Genomic DNA, 16,972 nt, shown 5'->3' with positions numbered 1-16,972 from the left:
GTTAGAAAGTCCAGGTTTACTTCCTGTCCTCTGGGGTGCCCTGCTTAGAGACACAGAACCAAAGTCTGGTTTGTTGTCTAGTCTCATCTGGCTCACAAAATCAAATATATCCAAGTCTCTGATTGACTGGATTACATGCCTACCCCTAACATGTTTTACCCACTGCCTATAAAATAGCCAGGTGGTGCTACCGAAAGATTCCACTTGATGTCTTCAGTAGTGGGGGGAAAAAAGCTGGTTTATAAAAATTCATTATTATAGTCAACTTCATTGGTATTTTTAATTAAGTTATTTTTATCAAAGAAACTACAGCACATGCTGTGCTATGGATAGTCCCACATATGTAGGTCTATTAATTACTTTTCTTTTCTAAAGATTTCTTCTATGAAAGACCAGAGCATTGTCCTGACACATGTGGTGCTGGGAAATTCAGACCTCACACAGGCAAGTCCTGCATTCTACCTAAAGTACCACTGATTTTTTATTTCATCACTCCCAGGCTATTTTTTTCATTCAGAGAGAGAGAGAGAAAGGGAAAGATGCAACAGTAGAAGAGCTTACTCCTAACACTGGCATTATGGATTACAGATATGTCAATGAGCAGGGCAGTAATCACCCATCTCTTAAAGCCTTTGCTTTTACACTTTATATTCTTGACATGTAAAATATGGTCACTGTCTTTATTTTGGTAGCTAAATTTGCACTCAAGACTGGTACTAAATATAATAATGAATATGGTCTTACAAAAGAAGGAACAATCAGTTGTTTGTGTTTATGCACTTTTTATTCTGCAATTGGGGTTCAGAAATGTAGGGACCAAATATACCTATTGCTGCACAACTGGATTTCACCAAGGCAGGGAGGGCAGCTTTTTTTAACACATCAACTGCCTGTCTTTGCTTAAAGTGAACACAGTGAGAGTTCTAACTCATTATGAAATATTTCTGCTCTAATCTTTAAGAACAAGAGGGGCTTTTACTTGGTCAGCCACCTCCTTACCACTCAGTGCCTCAACAATTGCAAGAGCAAATTCAAAGCTGGTCCCAGGCCCTCGGCTGGTAAGGATCAAACCATCCTTTTCCACACGATTTTCTGAGTAGTTGTAATGACCTACAAAAATAAATAAATGGTTACATCCTAATCAGTCATGCTGATAATGATGAATGTCACTTAGCAATGTGATTTTCTATCATATCATTATTTATTTAGGTCTCATATAAATATATAAAAAAATAAAGCAGTAATCAGCTATTCAAAAAGACATTCTAAGCTCTTCAAATATTAAAACAGGGAAATACTAAACCACTATGCATAGAGCAAAGGGTAAGGGAAATTGAATAAAATGACTACATGTAAGTTAAGTGCAGCTGCATCAGCCATCATGTTATAGGAAATGACAGAATAAATGTTAATCACTCATATTTCTATTATACAATACTTGCACTCAAGTGTTCCACAAATCAAAGGATAGCAACATATACTACTTCACAATGCCACTGAAGCAATTCTCAAAATCTCAAAATATGCCACTTTGGCATCTTGATTATGTTGAGTTGAAGGTATTTTAAATGCAGTAAATATAGAAGAGGCATTTTCTGAAATCCTATTTGCCCAAAGAAACCCTTCAAAATGAATTCATAGGGAGCCAGGCGGTAGCGCAGTGGGTTAAGCGCACATGGCGCAAAGCGCAAGGACCGCCATAAAGATCCCGGTTTGAGCCCCTGGCTCCCCACCTGCAGGGGAGTCACTTCACAAGCGGTGAAGCAGGTCTGCAGGTGTCTATCTTTCTCTCCCCTTCTCTGTCTTCCCCTCCTCTCTCCATTTCTTTCTGTCCTATCCAACGATGATATCAATAACAACAACAATAATAACTACAACAATAAAAAGACAAGGGCAACAAAAGGGAAAATAAATAAAATTTTTAAAAAATGAATTCATAGTAAAAAATGTCTTCCCAGAAGTTTCATCAACGAAAATTGACTCATCTCACAGTAGAGAAGACTAGAAGTGGATACCAAAGCATAGCTACACAATTGACATAAGCCATTGTTCCTTCTATTTTTTTTGTTTGTTTGTTTTGTATAGAGACAGAAATCAGGAGGGAAGAGGAGACAAGGAGGAGAAAGACCTGCAGAACTGCTTCTCCACTTATTAACTTCCCTCCTGCAGGAGGCTCCAACCTGGATCCTTGCATGCTCATGTGTGTGCTTTACCAGGCGTGCCCCCACTCCCCCCAGCTAGTCTTCTAAGGACCTGCTTACCTTTCCTAGAAAACATTTATTCTCCTTGAAAAGGCCTATATGCCCCTCCTCTTCCCTTACTATGATTTAAGTCTGAATTTTAAGCCATCTTGAAAGTTATTCATTTTTTCCTCTGGATATTTCTTACTGAGTCTTTTGTTACTGGGTTCTTGGTCAAGAACTCAGAAGGGGAGAGGGACACACTCTCTTTATGTCAAAAAACAAACAGATCAATTGGGGGGGAGGGCTGTGTGCAGGAAGGACCCATATCTATTTATCTACCATCTATCTATCTGTCTGTCTACCCATCCATACATACATCTATCCATCCACCCATTCATCCATCTATTTATTTATTTCACCAAAGCACTGCTCAGCTCTGGCTTATGGTGGTGTGAGATTGAACCTGGAACCTCAGAGCCTCAAGAATTAGTCTGTTTGCATAACCATTATGCTATCTCCCACAACCCTGCATCCATTCTACATGGCTATTTTCCTTTTGCTGAACAGGCTCCCCCACCCCCACCCTTCAATAACAAGAAATGTGCCTCTATAGTAACAGCTGTCTCAGGTCACAAAGCTGGGATTTCTCCCCTTGTGAACAAAGTCTCTCAATCTCTCAACAGGCAGTCATCAAAATCCCTTGCTGAGCACAGACCCAGGCTCCAAATTACAAGTAACTCCTTACTTGCTATCTACTCTAGTAAGACTTGGTCTTCACCTGCCTGTCTGGTCTAGAGCACTGATAGAACAGAGGAGGTGTCCTACACAGCAGGAGAATGAACAACTATTCCCTGGAATTCCTGAGTGCCCACCAGTCTAATGCAGGGCATCTATGGTCCACCTCCCTTGGCCCTTCCTTCCTGCCACTCCAGCACAATACCACCAAAGTGACCACTCCAAGTAGAAAGCAGAGAACACTCAGTTTTCTTCCCCATGAGAAAATCTTGTCAGGTCTCTTCAGCACCCAAAGGTAACTGAACTTTATTTTGTGAAGTACGATCTGGACACAGAGAGCAGATTGAAAGGAATCAGCAAGAAAAAAAGAAAAACAAAAAACCCTGCCATCCAGGTAGGAGCTGTTGGTATCCTGGATGGGGGACAGTGATAAGAGAAAGAAAAATAAATCAATAAAAAAAGGTTTGAGATGTATCTTGGATAAAACGCTCCGAACTTAGTGAAGGACTGGATGTGGAGAGGCTTCATGAATGACCTCCCCCCAGCCCCCAGCCCCCCAAAGCAACTGGGTGGGTGGTGGCACCACTCAGTGACATGGCACATGAAGCACAAACAAATTTAGGTGAGGGGTTGAAGTCAGCTAAGTACTTCTTAAATTCTGCCACATCTTGTCACTGCAGGTCAAACCAGGCAAACAGATGTCATCTCTGATGCCCTTCCCCCACCTCCAATTCAGTGCAGACCATACTACGACTTCCCCATCAATCTGAGAATGTATCAGGGCACAGCTGTATCTTGTTCCTTTCACTGTTCCCGGAATCTAAGGAGCAGCTCAGGAAATGCTTGTTCAATGAATGAATACAGAAAAAATTCACCTAATGACCCCCAAGACAGCAGAAACACTCTGCTTCTGCCACACTCAGGAGCTTTAGAAACCACATACTAATGTTCATGTCTTTTCAAGGTGGACTACTGATACCTAAAGTAATTTATGTCTTACTACCCTCATTAAAAATCAAATCCTGCCCTCCCTGCTGAAATGACTGAATAAAGAACATCAAAAATTTCTGAGTAATGTTGCAGAGGAAATGAGGAACCCTGGTTGGGGCGGGGGGAGTTTGCTAGTCTAACCTCATTTATTGATGGTTAAACCAGGCCAAGATAATTTAAAATGCTAAACTAGAAAACCGGCTTGGCTGGGTCTTCCGGAGCTGTGGGATGAACCGCCCAGACTGGGGCATGAAGAAGTCCAATTCTCGACAGTTCACTTAACAACCTCTTTGTGGGTAAAACATTACAATTGGTTAAGGATGTTTCAAGGACCGAGGGCTCTCTTCTGTTTCAAGCAAGAAAGGTGGGTTACATTATCAGTCACCTCCACCTAGTGGTGAAGGCAGAGCACTACAAGGTGAGCTTCAAAGGCCTGCTTGGGGCACCAGGCACCACTTTGGGGGAAGAATGTATGAATTCACACTTGCTCCATGCAAATATATTAACTCACACATCATCTGTATTCAGCACAACATGAACGTCTTTCTTTTCTTTTCTCTCTTTCTTTTTATATTTTGTTAATTGGACAGAGACAAAGAAACTGAGAGGGGAGGGGAGACAGGGAAAGACAGAGGGACACCTGCTTCACCACTCATGAAGCTTTCCCACTGCAGGTGGGGACCAGGGGCTTGAACTCAGGACCTTGCACGCTGTGATGTGTGCATTTAGCCAGGTGTGCCACTGCATTTAACCTGGTTCCCACAACATTTTCTTAACTTTAACTCCCCCTCCCCCAAAAAATATTACAACAGAGGAGGGTGAGGGGCAAGCACCTGTCCCCCACTCACAAGCCTGTTAACCTTATGATGTAGATGCTACTGCTACCCTCAGGTGACTGATGAGGAAACTGAGGCACAAAGGGGTTAAAGAACCTGTCCACATCTCAGTGACTGGTGAAGCTGGGTCTGTGATACTCTGATGGATAGTGGAGCAGTTATAGGGACAGCACAAGGACTTACAGAAATCTTGAACTTCGCAGTCAGTTTGGTTATAAGCCTGAAACTGCTCTAAAATCTAAGCCATTATTATTATTTTATTAAAAAAAAAAGTTCAGTAACAATGAATGCATCACTTTACTTTAAAAAGGAAGTCCCAGGGAGTCGGGCGGTAACGCAGAGGGTTAAGCGCAGGTGGTGCAAAGCACTAGGATTGGCATAAGGATCCTGGTTTGAGCCCCCAGCTCCCCTCCTGCAGGGGAGTTGCTTCACAAGTGGTGAAGGTCTGCAGGTGTCTATTTTTCTCTCCCCCGTCTTCCCCTCCTCTCTCCATTTCTCTCTGTCCTATCCAACAACGACATCAATAACAACAACAATAATAACTATAACAATAAAACAAGGGCAATGAAAGGGAATAAATTTTAAAAAAAAAAGGAAGTCCCATATATGGTCATAATGATGTTCTTCAGAGCACAGTTTATAAATAGGGAAAATGGGGGAGTTGGCAGTAGTGCAGCGTGTTAAGCGCATGTGGTCCAAAGCGCAAGGACCGGATAAGGATCCCAGTTTGAGCCCCCGGCTCCCCACCTGCAGAGCAGTCCCTTCACAGGCGATGAAGTAGGTCTGCAGGTGTCTGTCTTTCTCTCCCCCTCTGTCTTCCCCTCCTCTCTCCATTTCTCTCTGTCCTATCCAATAACAATGACATTAACAACAATGACATCAATAACAACAATAATAACTACAACAAGGGCAACAAAAAGGAATAAATAATATTTAAATAATTTTTTTAAAAAAGGGAAAATGGAAAGTCACCTGTGTCCACTTCCGGGAGAATAGTTAAATACAATATAGCATGCAGAGTACTAGATGAGCAGGTAGCAGTTGAAATGAGTGAAGCAGATTTGTAAGTTCTATGAAAATAAACCAAGTCATTGATAGAATGTTAACTGCACTGTTGTTTGTTTTGGCTCAAAGTAAGCCCAGAACCAGACAGAGACAGTCAAGAAAATAACGAGGTACACAACTGTCTTTGCATCAGCTTTTAAATTATTTGTTTTTTTATTTACTGATTTTTGGTTGGGTGATGTTTTAAACTGAGACAGTCATTTTGTTTTTTTACCAACTGAATGTCAGTTCAACATCCTGGCTTCTAACTGGAAATTTCTGATTCTCTTACAATCATCCACACTATTGTGATTTTTCTTTCTCTTTGTAAGATCTAGGATCTCTGTGTATTATGTTCACCCCAGGAACAGGTGGCAGAGGATGACACCACTTGTGTGATAGGTTGGTGTTAAAAATATCATGTTGAGAGCTACTGAGCTACTGGGGAAGCACTGACATTATGTAGCTGGACATTCAGGTACTTGGTTATTCTGTTTTGCTGTTAGTTATAAACTACCCTGAACTTTTAAATTTGATGTGTATATCTCTGCAAGCTGTTAATTCCTAGTAGACAAAAACAATGTCATGATTTTCTTTATAGCCTCCAAATAACAAGCAATTAAAAAGAAGAAATGTAAATGAAATATAAGAAATATAAAAGAAGATGCTAAATTTAAAATGCAAAGTTCTTACTTTCTGTATTATTTACATATCCCCATGAAAAAAATTGTTTTTTATAAAAACATATCAATAAAAATTAAATGTCCAGGTAATGTTTATATTTACATAAAATCATGTCACCAGAGGTAACAGGCCTGTGACTCAGGGATTCCCTGAGTAAGAGAGCAATGTTCATTTCACTCTGGACCTTGGACAAAAAGGCACTTTCTGAAATTTCTGTGAAGATTTAATTTACTCTCAGGTCATTGGCAAAGTGTTTAGTAAAAGTACTAGCTAAGATTATTTTACAATGACCTTCATTCTATGACAGTCTGGCCTTGATCAGGACATTCAGCACAGACATGCGTGCCCCACTTCTTTACTCCATGGAGAGCTCCATCTCCAATTAAAATGCTGCAAAGAAAGCAATCTCAATCCAAAGAGAATCTCAATGTACTAGACTGTAGTAGGTGAGCTTTCTGAGCTTTTGAGAAGGCATTTCTAGGTAGCAAAGTACAGTAAAATATACTTACTTCCATTCATCATTTTGTCTTTAGCAAGTGGATGTGTTGTAACTTTGCTTCCAAAACCTATTTCATGAGCCAACAGAGCTGTAGGACCTAAAAGTAAGATTAATAAAAAGACTTAAGGCTTTATATAGAAAAGTCCATGCTTTGCTTTTTAACGTTTTTCTAATTAAAAGAAAAACTATGTAAGTGCATATGTCTTCATCTCAACTTCAGTTACTGGTGGTGCCAGGGATCAAACCTGGGACATCTTGTATGCAAGTCCACTGTGCTACCACTAAATTATCCTCTCAGTCACAAAAGCCTATGTTGTAAAGTTGCAATGCTAAAGTATTCTTCAAAAAGAAGGAAGTTCTTCCCTAAAATATACTTATAATTCTGAAATTAAACATTTCCTATTATGGAAGGAAAAACACATTCATGAAAAAACATTTCTGAGCACATCTGGCAAAAGTGCACAAACCCAAGTTACTAAGATAAACCTTTAATCACGGGGCACACAGGAGTGTGAGCTCACCATGAGCTACACCTCTTGCCTTATTCTTAGCAAATGAAAGAAAATGAGTGCTCTCCAAACTTCAATTATTATTTTTTAGACTAGAATTACTTTCCTATTTAAAAATGAAAAACTGAGCACTCATTCTACCACCTGGCAAATAAGCCAGGTGGTAGAATTATTAAAATGAAGGGCATTGTTCCAGCACTACAAAATACCCACAAGTCCAGACATGTAAACAAATTATTATATCTAAACTTAAGAGAACCATGAACAAATTTCAGTTTGTGGTTTTTTTTTTTTTTTTTTGGCCACCAAGGCTTTGTATTTGTAATATCATCACTCCTGGCAGACTTTCTCTTTCTTCCTTTCTTTCTTTCTTCTCTAGAGAGTAAGAGACATAAAAGGTGAGAAGGACACAGAAAGGAAGGATACTACAGCACTGCTCCACTACTCCTGAAGGTTTCCCTTGGCTTGGTATTCCATGTGGTACAGGGTGCTTGAGCCCAGGTTGCCAAACATGACAAAATGTATACTCTGCTGGTTGAGCTATAGCCTAGCCCCTCTATGTCTTATTTCTTAAAATAAAATTTATATCTTTACTCAGAGGTATTCATTGAAAATGGTCAGTTTCATTGCTAATTACAAGTATATTTTGCATATCCTCAAGGTTTAGAGCCACAGGGTTTATACTTTTTATTTTATCTGTTTACTTATAGACAGAGGCAATGGAACAGAGAGCATGAAAGAGAGGATAGCACTAAACCTTTCTTCAGTGTAGTGGGGGTCAGGCTCAAACACAGGTCTCACACATGACAAAGCAGCACACTATTCCAAGTGAGCTATTTTGCCAGCCCTCCCCATCCCCTTTATTATTAGTAGTATTATTTTAATCAAAGCACTGCTCAGTTCTGGCTTACAGTAGTAGAAGGGACTAAACCTAGGACCTTGAAGCCTCAGGCAGTAAAAGTCTTTTGCATAAATATTTACTGAAAATATTTTTAAGCAACCATTCCACCTTTTTGAAATCACACATACATACACACAAAACCACCTAGGACAGCTGTGTATGGTAATAAATTTCTAATACTATAAAAGTTGAGTAATCACCATTCAATTTTTATTTGAATAGATTAATGAACTGTCTTCAATTCTGTAATGTCTTAAAACTTTCAGTCTGCCCCCTTCAGTGATTAAAAAGGGCTAGTTTTGGTATTGTAAATACATTTATGTTGCAGTGGAATGTAGGAATTTACAGTGCCCTACTCATCATGGAAAGTTTATAATTACCACTTCCTGGGGCTTAAAATATTTATTTGGAAAACCACAGGAGATATTTAACACTTCCTGTTACTTGACATTCCAATGATGATGCTGAGTCTGCAATAATGACACAGGATGAGTGAACAGACTGTCCTTGGGCAGCAAATGGGATAAGACTACAGTGCCACCATGTGGTAACTCATGAAAAGGACACACAGGACTCCAGAGGGCTAGACCTCCCCCCACCCCCGGTTTTATTTACTTTCTATACAGAGTCGGCATCAATTCTGTTGTAGGTGTCTTAGATGACCAGTTTTAGGAAGTACACGTAATTGAACTTAATGGCCCCAATGGAGCTGCTGGTGACCTGTCTTACTTGTTTGGGTGCAGCAAGGCAACCAGTGAGTTCATTTCTTCAGCTAAGTATCTCACAACCAACCAGGGTTCCTCTGATCTATTATAGGCTGCCTTTTTCTTCCCCCCACCAGACTTAACTTCATTTTATTTTATTTTCAAAATAGCATCCCTAAAATTTTCTGTCTCTCTCATATCTACCTAATTATTGGCTAACTCAGTTAAATCTCTCAGTTCCATAAAGTCCCCAATTCCTAACTGCAATACTTTTAGAAGTATCTTTTTCATTTAAACACTTGACCCTCTCCACTGCTCACGCCTCTGTTCCTTCCCCACCACTTTCATCTCATGCTGAGTTAGCTTCTTCCTACTTTTTACAGATCCAGAAGAGGGGTACAGAATATTTACTGTCAGTGCTGATGTACAGACCCAGAAGAGGGGTGCAGAATATTTACTGTCAGTGCTGATGTACATGATTATAACAGCTAAGTTCCTTAGCATGGTATTCAAGCTTGCCTGCGCACGCACAAAACAGTAAACCAGACAAAGAAGGACAAACTGACATTTATTTTTTTTCTCTCTGCAAAGTCACATGTGAGCAAACCGTTTCTTCCTTTGGTTAAAGCACTTACACACCTAATGAAGCTTCAGGTAGAAAACTAGACAAAAGATATGCAACTAGCAGAACCCAGCCTAGCACTTTTTCTCCAAAGGAATGCAATTGTTTGAGCTTAGAGACTGCTGTATCCTTTGTGTAAAATAGTAGTAATAATAATAATAATCCCTGTGTCCTGAGGGCCATGTAGAGGCTCATGCTATTCAAAACCCAAGGACAGGTCTACCAGGTCGGTTTGCCTCTGTGGTCCTTCTGGTCTTTAATGCAGCTACTCTCAATCTTAAGATCTTGGGACCCCTTTAGGTTTTGCTGGTTTTTTTTAAAAATGGGTATATACCATAACTGCCACACGAGAAACCAGAAACTGAGAAAGTTTCTTAATACAAGAACACAAACATCATGATGCCTGTTGATGCCACTCCTGCAAGAATGGTAAGGAAAATGACAAATTATGTCTTGGTGGTATTTTCTTTCACCTTATAAACTGAGAGAATTTAAGAACCACTGTTTTAATATAAAATCCCTACAGCCTATGACTTCTTTTAAAAAGTTAATATCTTGAATGAAATATCAATGTGTTTATTCATTCACTCATCTGATTTTAAAAAAATGGATTTTAATTTATTTCTTGATAGTGCAGAAAGAAATTGAGAGGGAAGGTGGAGGAAAAGAGGGAGAGACACACCTGCAGCTCTGCTTCCCTACTTGTGAAACTCCCTCCTCCCCCCCCACTAGGTTCTTGAGCATAGTAGCATTAAGCATTCAACCAAGTGCGCCATAGACCAGTCCTCCTGGCAACCAGTAATAAAGACCTATAACAAAGCATGCACTGGCCAAAATTACACTGGAAAAATACAAGAGTGCAGAAGAGCATCTAACAATTAAGTAACAAGTATGGATTTCACAATGGAATTAGAAAATAATATATTGCTACTAAGTGTCAAAACTATGTGGACTGCCATGAAGTACCAACTTATTCTTCATTTTATGGCAAATAACTCAGTGCTGAAGATCACAAGGCATGCTAGGGGCAGAACTGTCATGTTTACGGCTGACAATTCTTGCTGACTGCAGGCTGGCAGAAATACTTTCTGGCACAAAGATTTGCTGTAACAAGCTATTTACTGAATTCCAGAGGGCCTTATTTTCCTCTGAGGTCAACTAAACATGGGAAACACTAAGTTTCACAGAACATAGACGAAAGGCATGGAGAAGAAAGAAAGCAATTATTCTTTTTTTCTGAGATGACACCAACTTTCTACTACCCAAACTAATAAGCGGACACAAGTATACTTTATTTAGAGGAAGAAAGATTTGGAACAAAATCTTACCTCTGAAGGTTACCCTTTCAAATGTCACTTTCTTTCTTTCTTTCTTTTTTTAAAGAAAATGAACACATCTTAGCCCAGGCTGGTTTTGCACATTACCTGCACAGATAGCAGCTATGAGGCCTTTCCGTTTTTCTTGGTCCTTCAGTATCTCTTTCACAACTGCAGACTACTCACAGAAAACATAGAAAAGCACGTTATTATTAACCTATAAGTCAGACTGCAGCAAGAAACTTTTGACAGAATATGATTTTAGCTTAAATCACAGGATCTTCATCTTTTCCAACAATGCTTCTAAATCATTAAAGTTAAGAAATTCATAATGCTTCTAATTTCTTGAGTCCAATCAAGACATTTGTTCTAAGACAAAGGCAGCCTTTTTTAAAAGGTGACAAGAAAAAAAAGCAATCTACCTTGGGCGCACTAACCCTTGCCATTTTATACTCCAAGGAGAAAGTAGCAGGAAGGAGAGAATGTAGTGTTTGAGTGTTTTTTGGATAGCAGAATCAAGAACAAAGTCTAACAGAGACTTGCTTCCTGAGTGCCTCTGCATTGCTCTCCTTTTTTTTTTCCTTCTTACACCCTGATCCCTCAGGTAACTTTATATAGAGAAATAGTGGCCTCTTCTGAGGCCATTTTTTCAATTAAGATGGCACCTTCAACACATGCAACCTGTCTTTCTGTATTAAACTTTTCCTATAGCAAATAGGACACTAGATGATTCTGCTATTCTGAGGTTAAAAACAGAATACTATTACATTTATTTGATATTTATCCAATCTATTTACGAATAATTGTTCTAGTAAAAAACCAACCTCCCTTCTATATTTAATAGGGTTTTTATTAATTAGGAATAGAACATCATTATATTAATTTCACATCCTATTTTACTCATAGTTTTCTTCTGAATACATATAACTAACAGCACTAGTAGAATCCAAGAAGATGTTGAAATATCTTTACTATAGAGTTTTTACCTCGGCTAAATTCTGTGCACCCAGATTACCTCCTGGTAGAACTACCACATCATAAGGCCCCTGCAATGGTTTAGAAAATAGTCAAAGAAAGTGTTAACATTTCATTTCATATGTGCATACAGTGATTGTTCAATACACTTTACACTTTAAACATGGAACACAGGTAACTGGAGATAGCTTGCCTGGAATGACATTTATCTTACCATGCTCTAAGCCCTACATTTGAGTCCAGCACCACACAGAAGTGTGAGGACACCCAGAGTAGTTCCACAGATGGTAAAGTGGTGCTGTGATATCTCTTTCTCTCTCTCTTCATGGTAGGAAGGAAAGAAGGAAGGAAGGAAGGAAGGTAGGAAGGAAGGAAGGGAGGGAGGGAAAGAAAGAAAGGCAAGAACTGATTCAGGAATGGTGGAATTACTGCAAAAATAAATGTGGGACACAGCAAAATCTGTTTACAAAGAGTTAATTAAGATATGTCACTATGATGGAATGTTGCTTTAACAGCGGAAAATACAGAAAACATGTATACAATAACATGAAAAGAAGTTTGTATTGTAGAATTACTAGTACAGCAAGGTCTCATTCTTATATTGGGTTGTTGGAACAGTCATGATGCATTTTTGCATAGAAAAACAGAAAGATACACTATGACTTCTGAAAACACAATAGAAAAAATGTTTATACATATGCATACTATAGTATATACAAGAATATACACACCCCTATGCCTATATAGGTCATAGTGAAAATATCTGTTAATAGGGAATGGGGAGGGGTGGAGAAACGGGGAGGGGGAATGAGAAAGGGAAAACGAACATTTTAACTTTATTATAGCCTGCATGAATCATTTTTCCCCCTCTAGGGCTATCGCTGGGGCTGGGTGCCAGCACTATGAATCCACTGTTCCTAAAGACTATTTTTTCCCTTGTTGTTTATCATTGCTGTTGTTATTATTATTAATGGGTAGGACAGAGATAAATGGAGAGAGGAGGGGAAGACAGAGAGAGGGAGAGAAAGATAAGACACCTGCAGACCTGCTTCACCACTTGTGAAGCGACCCCCCTTGCAGGTGGGGAGCCAGGGCTTGAACTGAGATCCTTGCGCTGGTCCTTGCTTTGAGCCATGTGCACTTATCCTGTGCAGATGTGACCAGGGGTTTGAACCCAGGTTCTTGTGCATGGCAATGTGTATTCTCAACTGGGTGTGCCAACACTTAGTCCCATGGTTGTAATTCTAAAGTTACTAAAAAAGTGACATAAATTTATACAGAACTCAACACTACCACTAATCAACCACTAATCCAACCACTAATCAAGAATGAATCATTTTATGTAAAATAAATCCCACAACTAAGTCTGTGTGCCACTGAAAAAGATAAAAAAAAAAAAGCTTTAGAATTAAGAATAAGAGTGACCTGACAGGTCAATCAGTATAGAGTGGAGGATCAACACTTATCAAGTCCTGAGTTTGATCCCTGACACTGCATATGCTGGAGTGATACTTTAGTTCTCTCATTAAACAGAGAAATAAAAATCTTATTTAAAGAGTCAGGAATAAGAAAGAAATATGGCAGGTGATTATCTTACATCAAGTAACCAAATTATAATATGGTGCATGGTTCACTACCACCAGAATAAAACTGATGAAGGATCAAAGTTCCATCCAATCTTCTCCCCACCTACCACTTACTGAACACATGCAATGCTGAGAAACTGTTAAATCCCATGGATAACAAGTGGAAAAAAAAAGAAAAAGAAAAAACCCTTGACTTTCCAGGGCTTAGTTTACTAGGAAAGAGATACAAACAAAATAACCTTCCTAAAATAAGTTGTGCTAATAAGTCTGAGATACAGTCAAAAGACATTTTAAGAAATTGATAAACTACAGGAAGGAATTATTTCAAGTATGGAGAACAAACCTCTTTTTTTGCATCCTCCAGACTAACATCAGGACAAATGAGAACATCTCGGCTGCATTGTACTGGGTCTTTTCCAGTCAGACCAGCAACGGTGACCTTAATCTAAGACAAAGATGTCATCATGGTATTTTAGAGCACTGAAACAGAAATTAGAGTAACAGTTTCACAGCTGCCCTGTGTTTTAAAATACTAGCAGGAAGTACTGCAAAACCATGCTGACTTTATGCTAATATGTTGGCTAAATATATTTAACAACAAAGCCTGTCTTAGCTGTAGGGGGCAATCCCCATTTACATGTTATGTAACATGTTATGTTACATGTTATTTAATGTTATCCTAGCACCCTATCTGGTTATTCTTTCTCCCACAACTGTCTTGGCTTGGGTAATCTTGTTAACATTACCATTGTCATTTAAACTTTAAGACATTTCCTTAAAGTAGAACTTCAAAGATATGGCAATGAAATAGAGGCAGGCGGAGAGATGGCTTAACTATAGAGCCTGGCATGTATGAGGCCCTGAGTCCAATCATAGAAATGTAAACACATTATTAAGTAATTGATATTTTACTACATATGTTATATATGAAGTATGTATAATACGTATTATATTTCTTACACAGCTGGTGTGATTACCAAGTGATCTGACACCTATTAACTCCCAGCTGTCCTTAGGCAATCCTTTTAGGTGGAGAGTTTAGTAAAATTTGCACACATTTGCACCAGGAAATCTGTTGAGTCTTACAATACTATAGTGCTGTGAAAATGTAATAGAATGGATATTGGCATGTTTATTTAGCACAATACTAAGAAGCAATTTTCAGTGGCTATAGTAAGGAAGACCAGAATAATATGGGGTGAACAGATTCAGGGACATGACTATTCAGGTCTGAGTGCTGACTGTTCCAGTCAATCAATCTACAGTGGGGGCACAGAAGTTGCTGTTTCTGTGCCTCAGTCTGTTCAGTTGTAAAACAAGTTTATGTGCTCAGAATGACACCTGCTGTTCAATATGTGCCAGTGAAGTTTTTGTTCTTGTTAGGAACAACAACAACAAAAAAGCATGTAAGACTTATAAAAGGAGTTTAAAGGCATGCATGAGATGACCGGCTACTTATCAGTTCGAGGACAACAGTTATTTCTGGGCTGACAAAAAGAATAGCATTGGGGCAGGTGGTGGTTGAGCACAAATGTTACAATGCACAGCAATAACAGGGGTTCAAGCCCCTGGTCCCCACCTGAAGGGAGAAAACTTCAGGAGTGGTGAAGTAGGTTTTCCCTCTCTCTTTCCTCATCTCCCCATTCCTGTCAATTTCTGGCTGTCTCTATCCAATAAATAAAGATTTAAAAAAAAAGAATAGCATTGAGGAAATTTATAAAGAGAATTTTGTAGTGCTTTATTTCTTGAAAAGATCTGTCCTTTAAGAAAATGATCTGAAAGTAATATGGCAAAATGCTAAGTATTAACTGTAGATAGTACCTACACAAGCAATGATAATAAGGTACTTAAAATTCTATGTGATACAATATACATTTTATGCTCTCTACTGCCCATCCCCAACTTTTGTTATTAATTTGTGTTCTACTAGGGAAGCGCAGGGGAACTTACTCCAGCCCGTCTCATGACATCTACAGGGATGACTGTCTCCATCTCCTCTGCTCCTTTAGCCAGAATAACCAGAGCTCTTTTTGAAGCCATTTTTATGATGTCTTTCTGAGACTAAGGGAAAAAAAAAAATTTTTCAAAACACTTTCACTGCAACCCCATAAGAATCAGTTTTTACATTTTAGGAACATTTCTATGTGGAGTAATAACTAAATGCCTCCAAAAGAAATGGTTCTGTCAAAGTCAAATGAATAAGAAAAAGAAAAAAAAATTAGGTTGATATTGGTTTACAGAGTAGAATTTCAATTACTCTGACTTTGAAATTAAAATACAGCAAGGTGTATTGTTACATGTGTATTGCTTACATTTTCTTTTACCACGCTTTCACACATCCACTTTCTAATCATGTATTGCAAATGAGATTTTTTAAAACCCCAAGTGCTCGGGTCTTGCATTTCCACACAATTTGGGAGAAATGAGATTCATTTTCGAATTACTATTTATAAACAAACAAACAAAAAAACTGTTTAATTACACAGGCAACAAAAAATTTAAACCCAGTCTAGCAATTTGTAAGATTTTTGGAGGGGATTTTTGACGTTCCAGTAATCTCATTAAACAACGGAGGGGGGGGTTAAACACTTAAACACATTTTTCATAGTGGAAAACGATGAGAGTGCCCCTCACGAAAAGAGTCCAACTTAGTTCTCCCTTTTAAACCACACTTTTTTTTCTTTTCTTTTTTTTTTTTTAAACCACACTTTTTAAACCAACGTCTGAACAGTTTGCAGTCCTGGAGTTTACAGTCCGTGCAAGATGGATTTTAATAAGACTACAACAAACACAAGCTTAACTAGTGCCCAACTGGTAGGGAGTCGTGCACTCAACCTGGGCAGGCTCGATCTGCCTCGAGGCCGGCAGCCAGTCCCAAGTCACCTCGTCCCTCGGCCGCGGTTGGAAGGGGTGGGTCTGGGCCCCGCACCGCTCACGCGGAGTGGTCCAGCCGGGCCCGCCGGGGCCCCCTTGCCGCCCGCACCGCTGGGGCAGTGCACTGGCCGCGTCCCCCGGGCTCCGACCTGAAACTCGTCTCTCTTGACACAGACGCTGCGCCTCGGCTAGCTGGAGAACACTTGCGCGATCTGTACCGCTGAACCTAAATCAGGTGAAACATGGAAGCACACAATAACAGGATCCTCGATCTCGCACTGCGCATGCGCGCGCCGTGGTCGGACTTAATCTCCATCCCCCTTACTGCGCAGACGTGAGTCACTTGCGTCGACGTACGTCACATCCGGCCCAACCCAATTCACAGAATGGGTGAGGTGGGCTTTGTTTTCGGTGTCCTATCCCTAGGCTAAGCGTCTTTTTTGCTGAGCAACGAGAAACGCCTGGAGTCACTAGTGTTCTCAGAGTCATTCTCTCTTCCTAATTATCTAGTTTG

The 16,972-nt window shown here is 39.5% G+C and overlaps 1 protein-coding gene across 1 annotated transcript; it reads right to left on the bottom strand.

Annotated features, from left to right (window-relative positions):
* Nucleotides 1–762: 762 nt before the first annotated feature.
* PARK7 (Parkinsonism associated deglycase) lies at nt 763–16,737 on the bottom strand. Its single transcript, XM_007534730.3, has 7 exons — nt 16,608–16,737; nt 15,535–15,645; nt 13,928–14,029; nt 12,010–12,069; nt 11,132–11,201; nt 6,982–7,068; nt 763–1,110 (listed from the first exon to the last, which is right to left on the bottom strand). Exons 2-7 carry the CDS (start codon nt 15,622–15,624, stop codon nt 950–952), a joined length of 570 nt encoding a protein of 189 aa, XP_007534792.2. The 5' UTR covers nt 15,625–15,645; nt 16,608–16,737; the 3' UTR covers nt 763–949.
* Between the last annotated feature and the right edge of the window lie 235 nt (nt 16,738–16,972).

The sequence above is a fragment of the Erinaceus europaeus genome, chromosome 11 (genome assembly GCF_950295315.1).
Source record: "Erinaceus europaeus chromosome 11, mEriEur2.1, whole genome shotgun sequence".
In the NCBI taxonomy this organism is placed as follows: Eukaryota; Metazoa; Chordata; class Mammalia; order Eulipotyphla; family Erinaceidae; genus Erinaceus; species Erinaceus europaeus.
The sequence above is the reverse complement of the archived record's forward strand: the minus strand, read 5'-3'. Positions and strand labels throughout refer to the sequence as shown.

What these genes read in the sequence shown, in the direction of transcription:
- PARK7 (XM_007534730.3), bottom strand. Translation starts at nt 15,624, where the DNA reads ATGGCTTCAAAAAGAGCTCTGGTTATTCTGGCTAAAGGAGCAGAGGAG. An exon ending in ATGTCATGAGACGGGCTGGA is followed by an intron (nt 14,030 to 15,534) that starts GTAAGTTCCCCT and finishes TCTTTGTCTTAG; the next exon opens with ATTAAGGTCACCGTTGCTGG. An exon ending in TGGAGGATGCAAAAAAAGAG is followed by an intron (nt 12,070 to 13,927) that starts GTTTGTTCTCCA and finishes AAACCATTGCAG; the next exon opens with GGGCCTTATGATGTGGTAGT.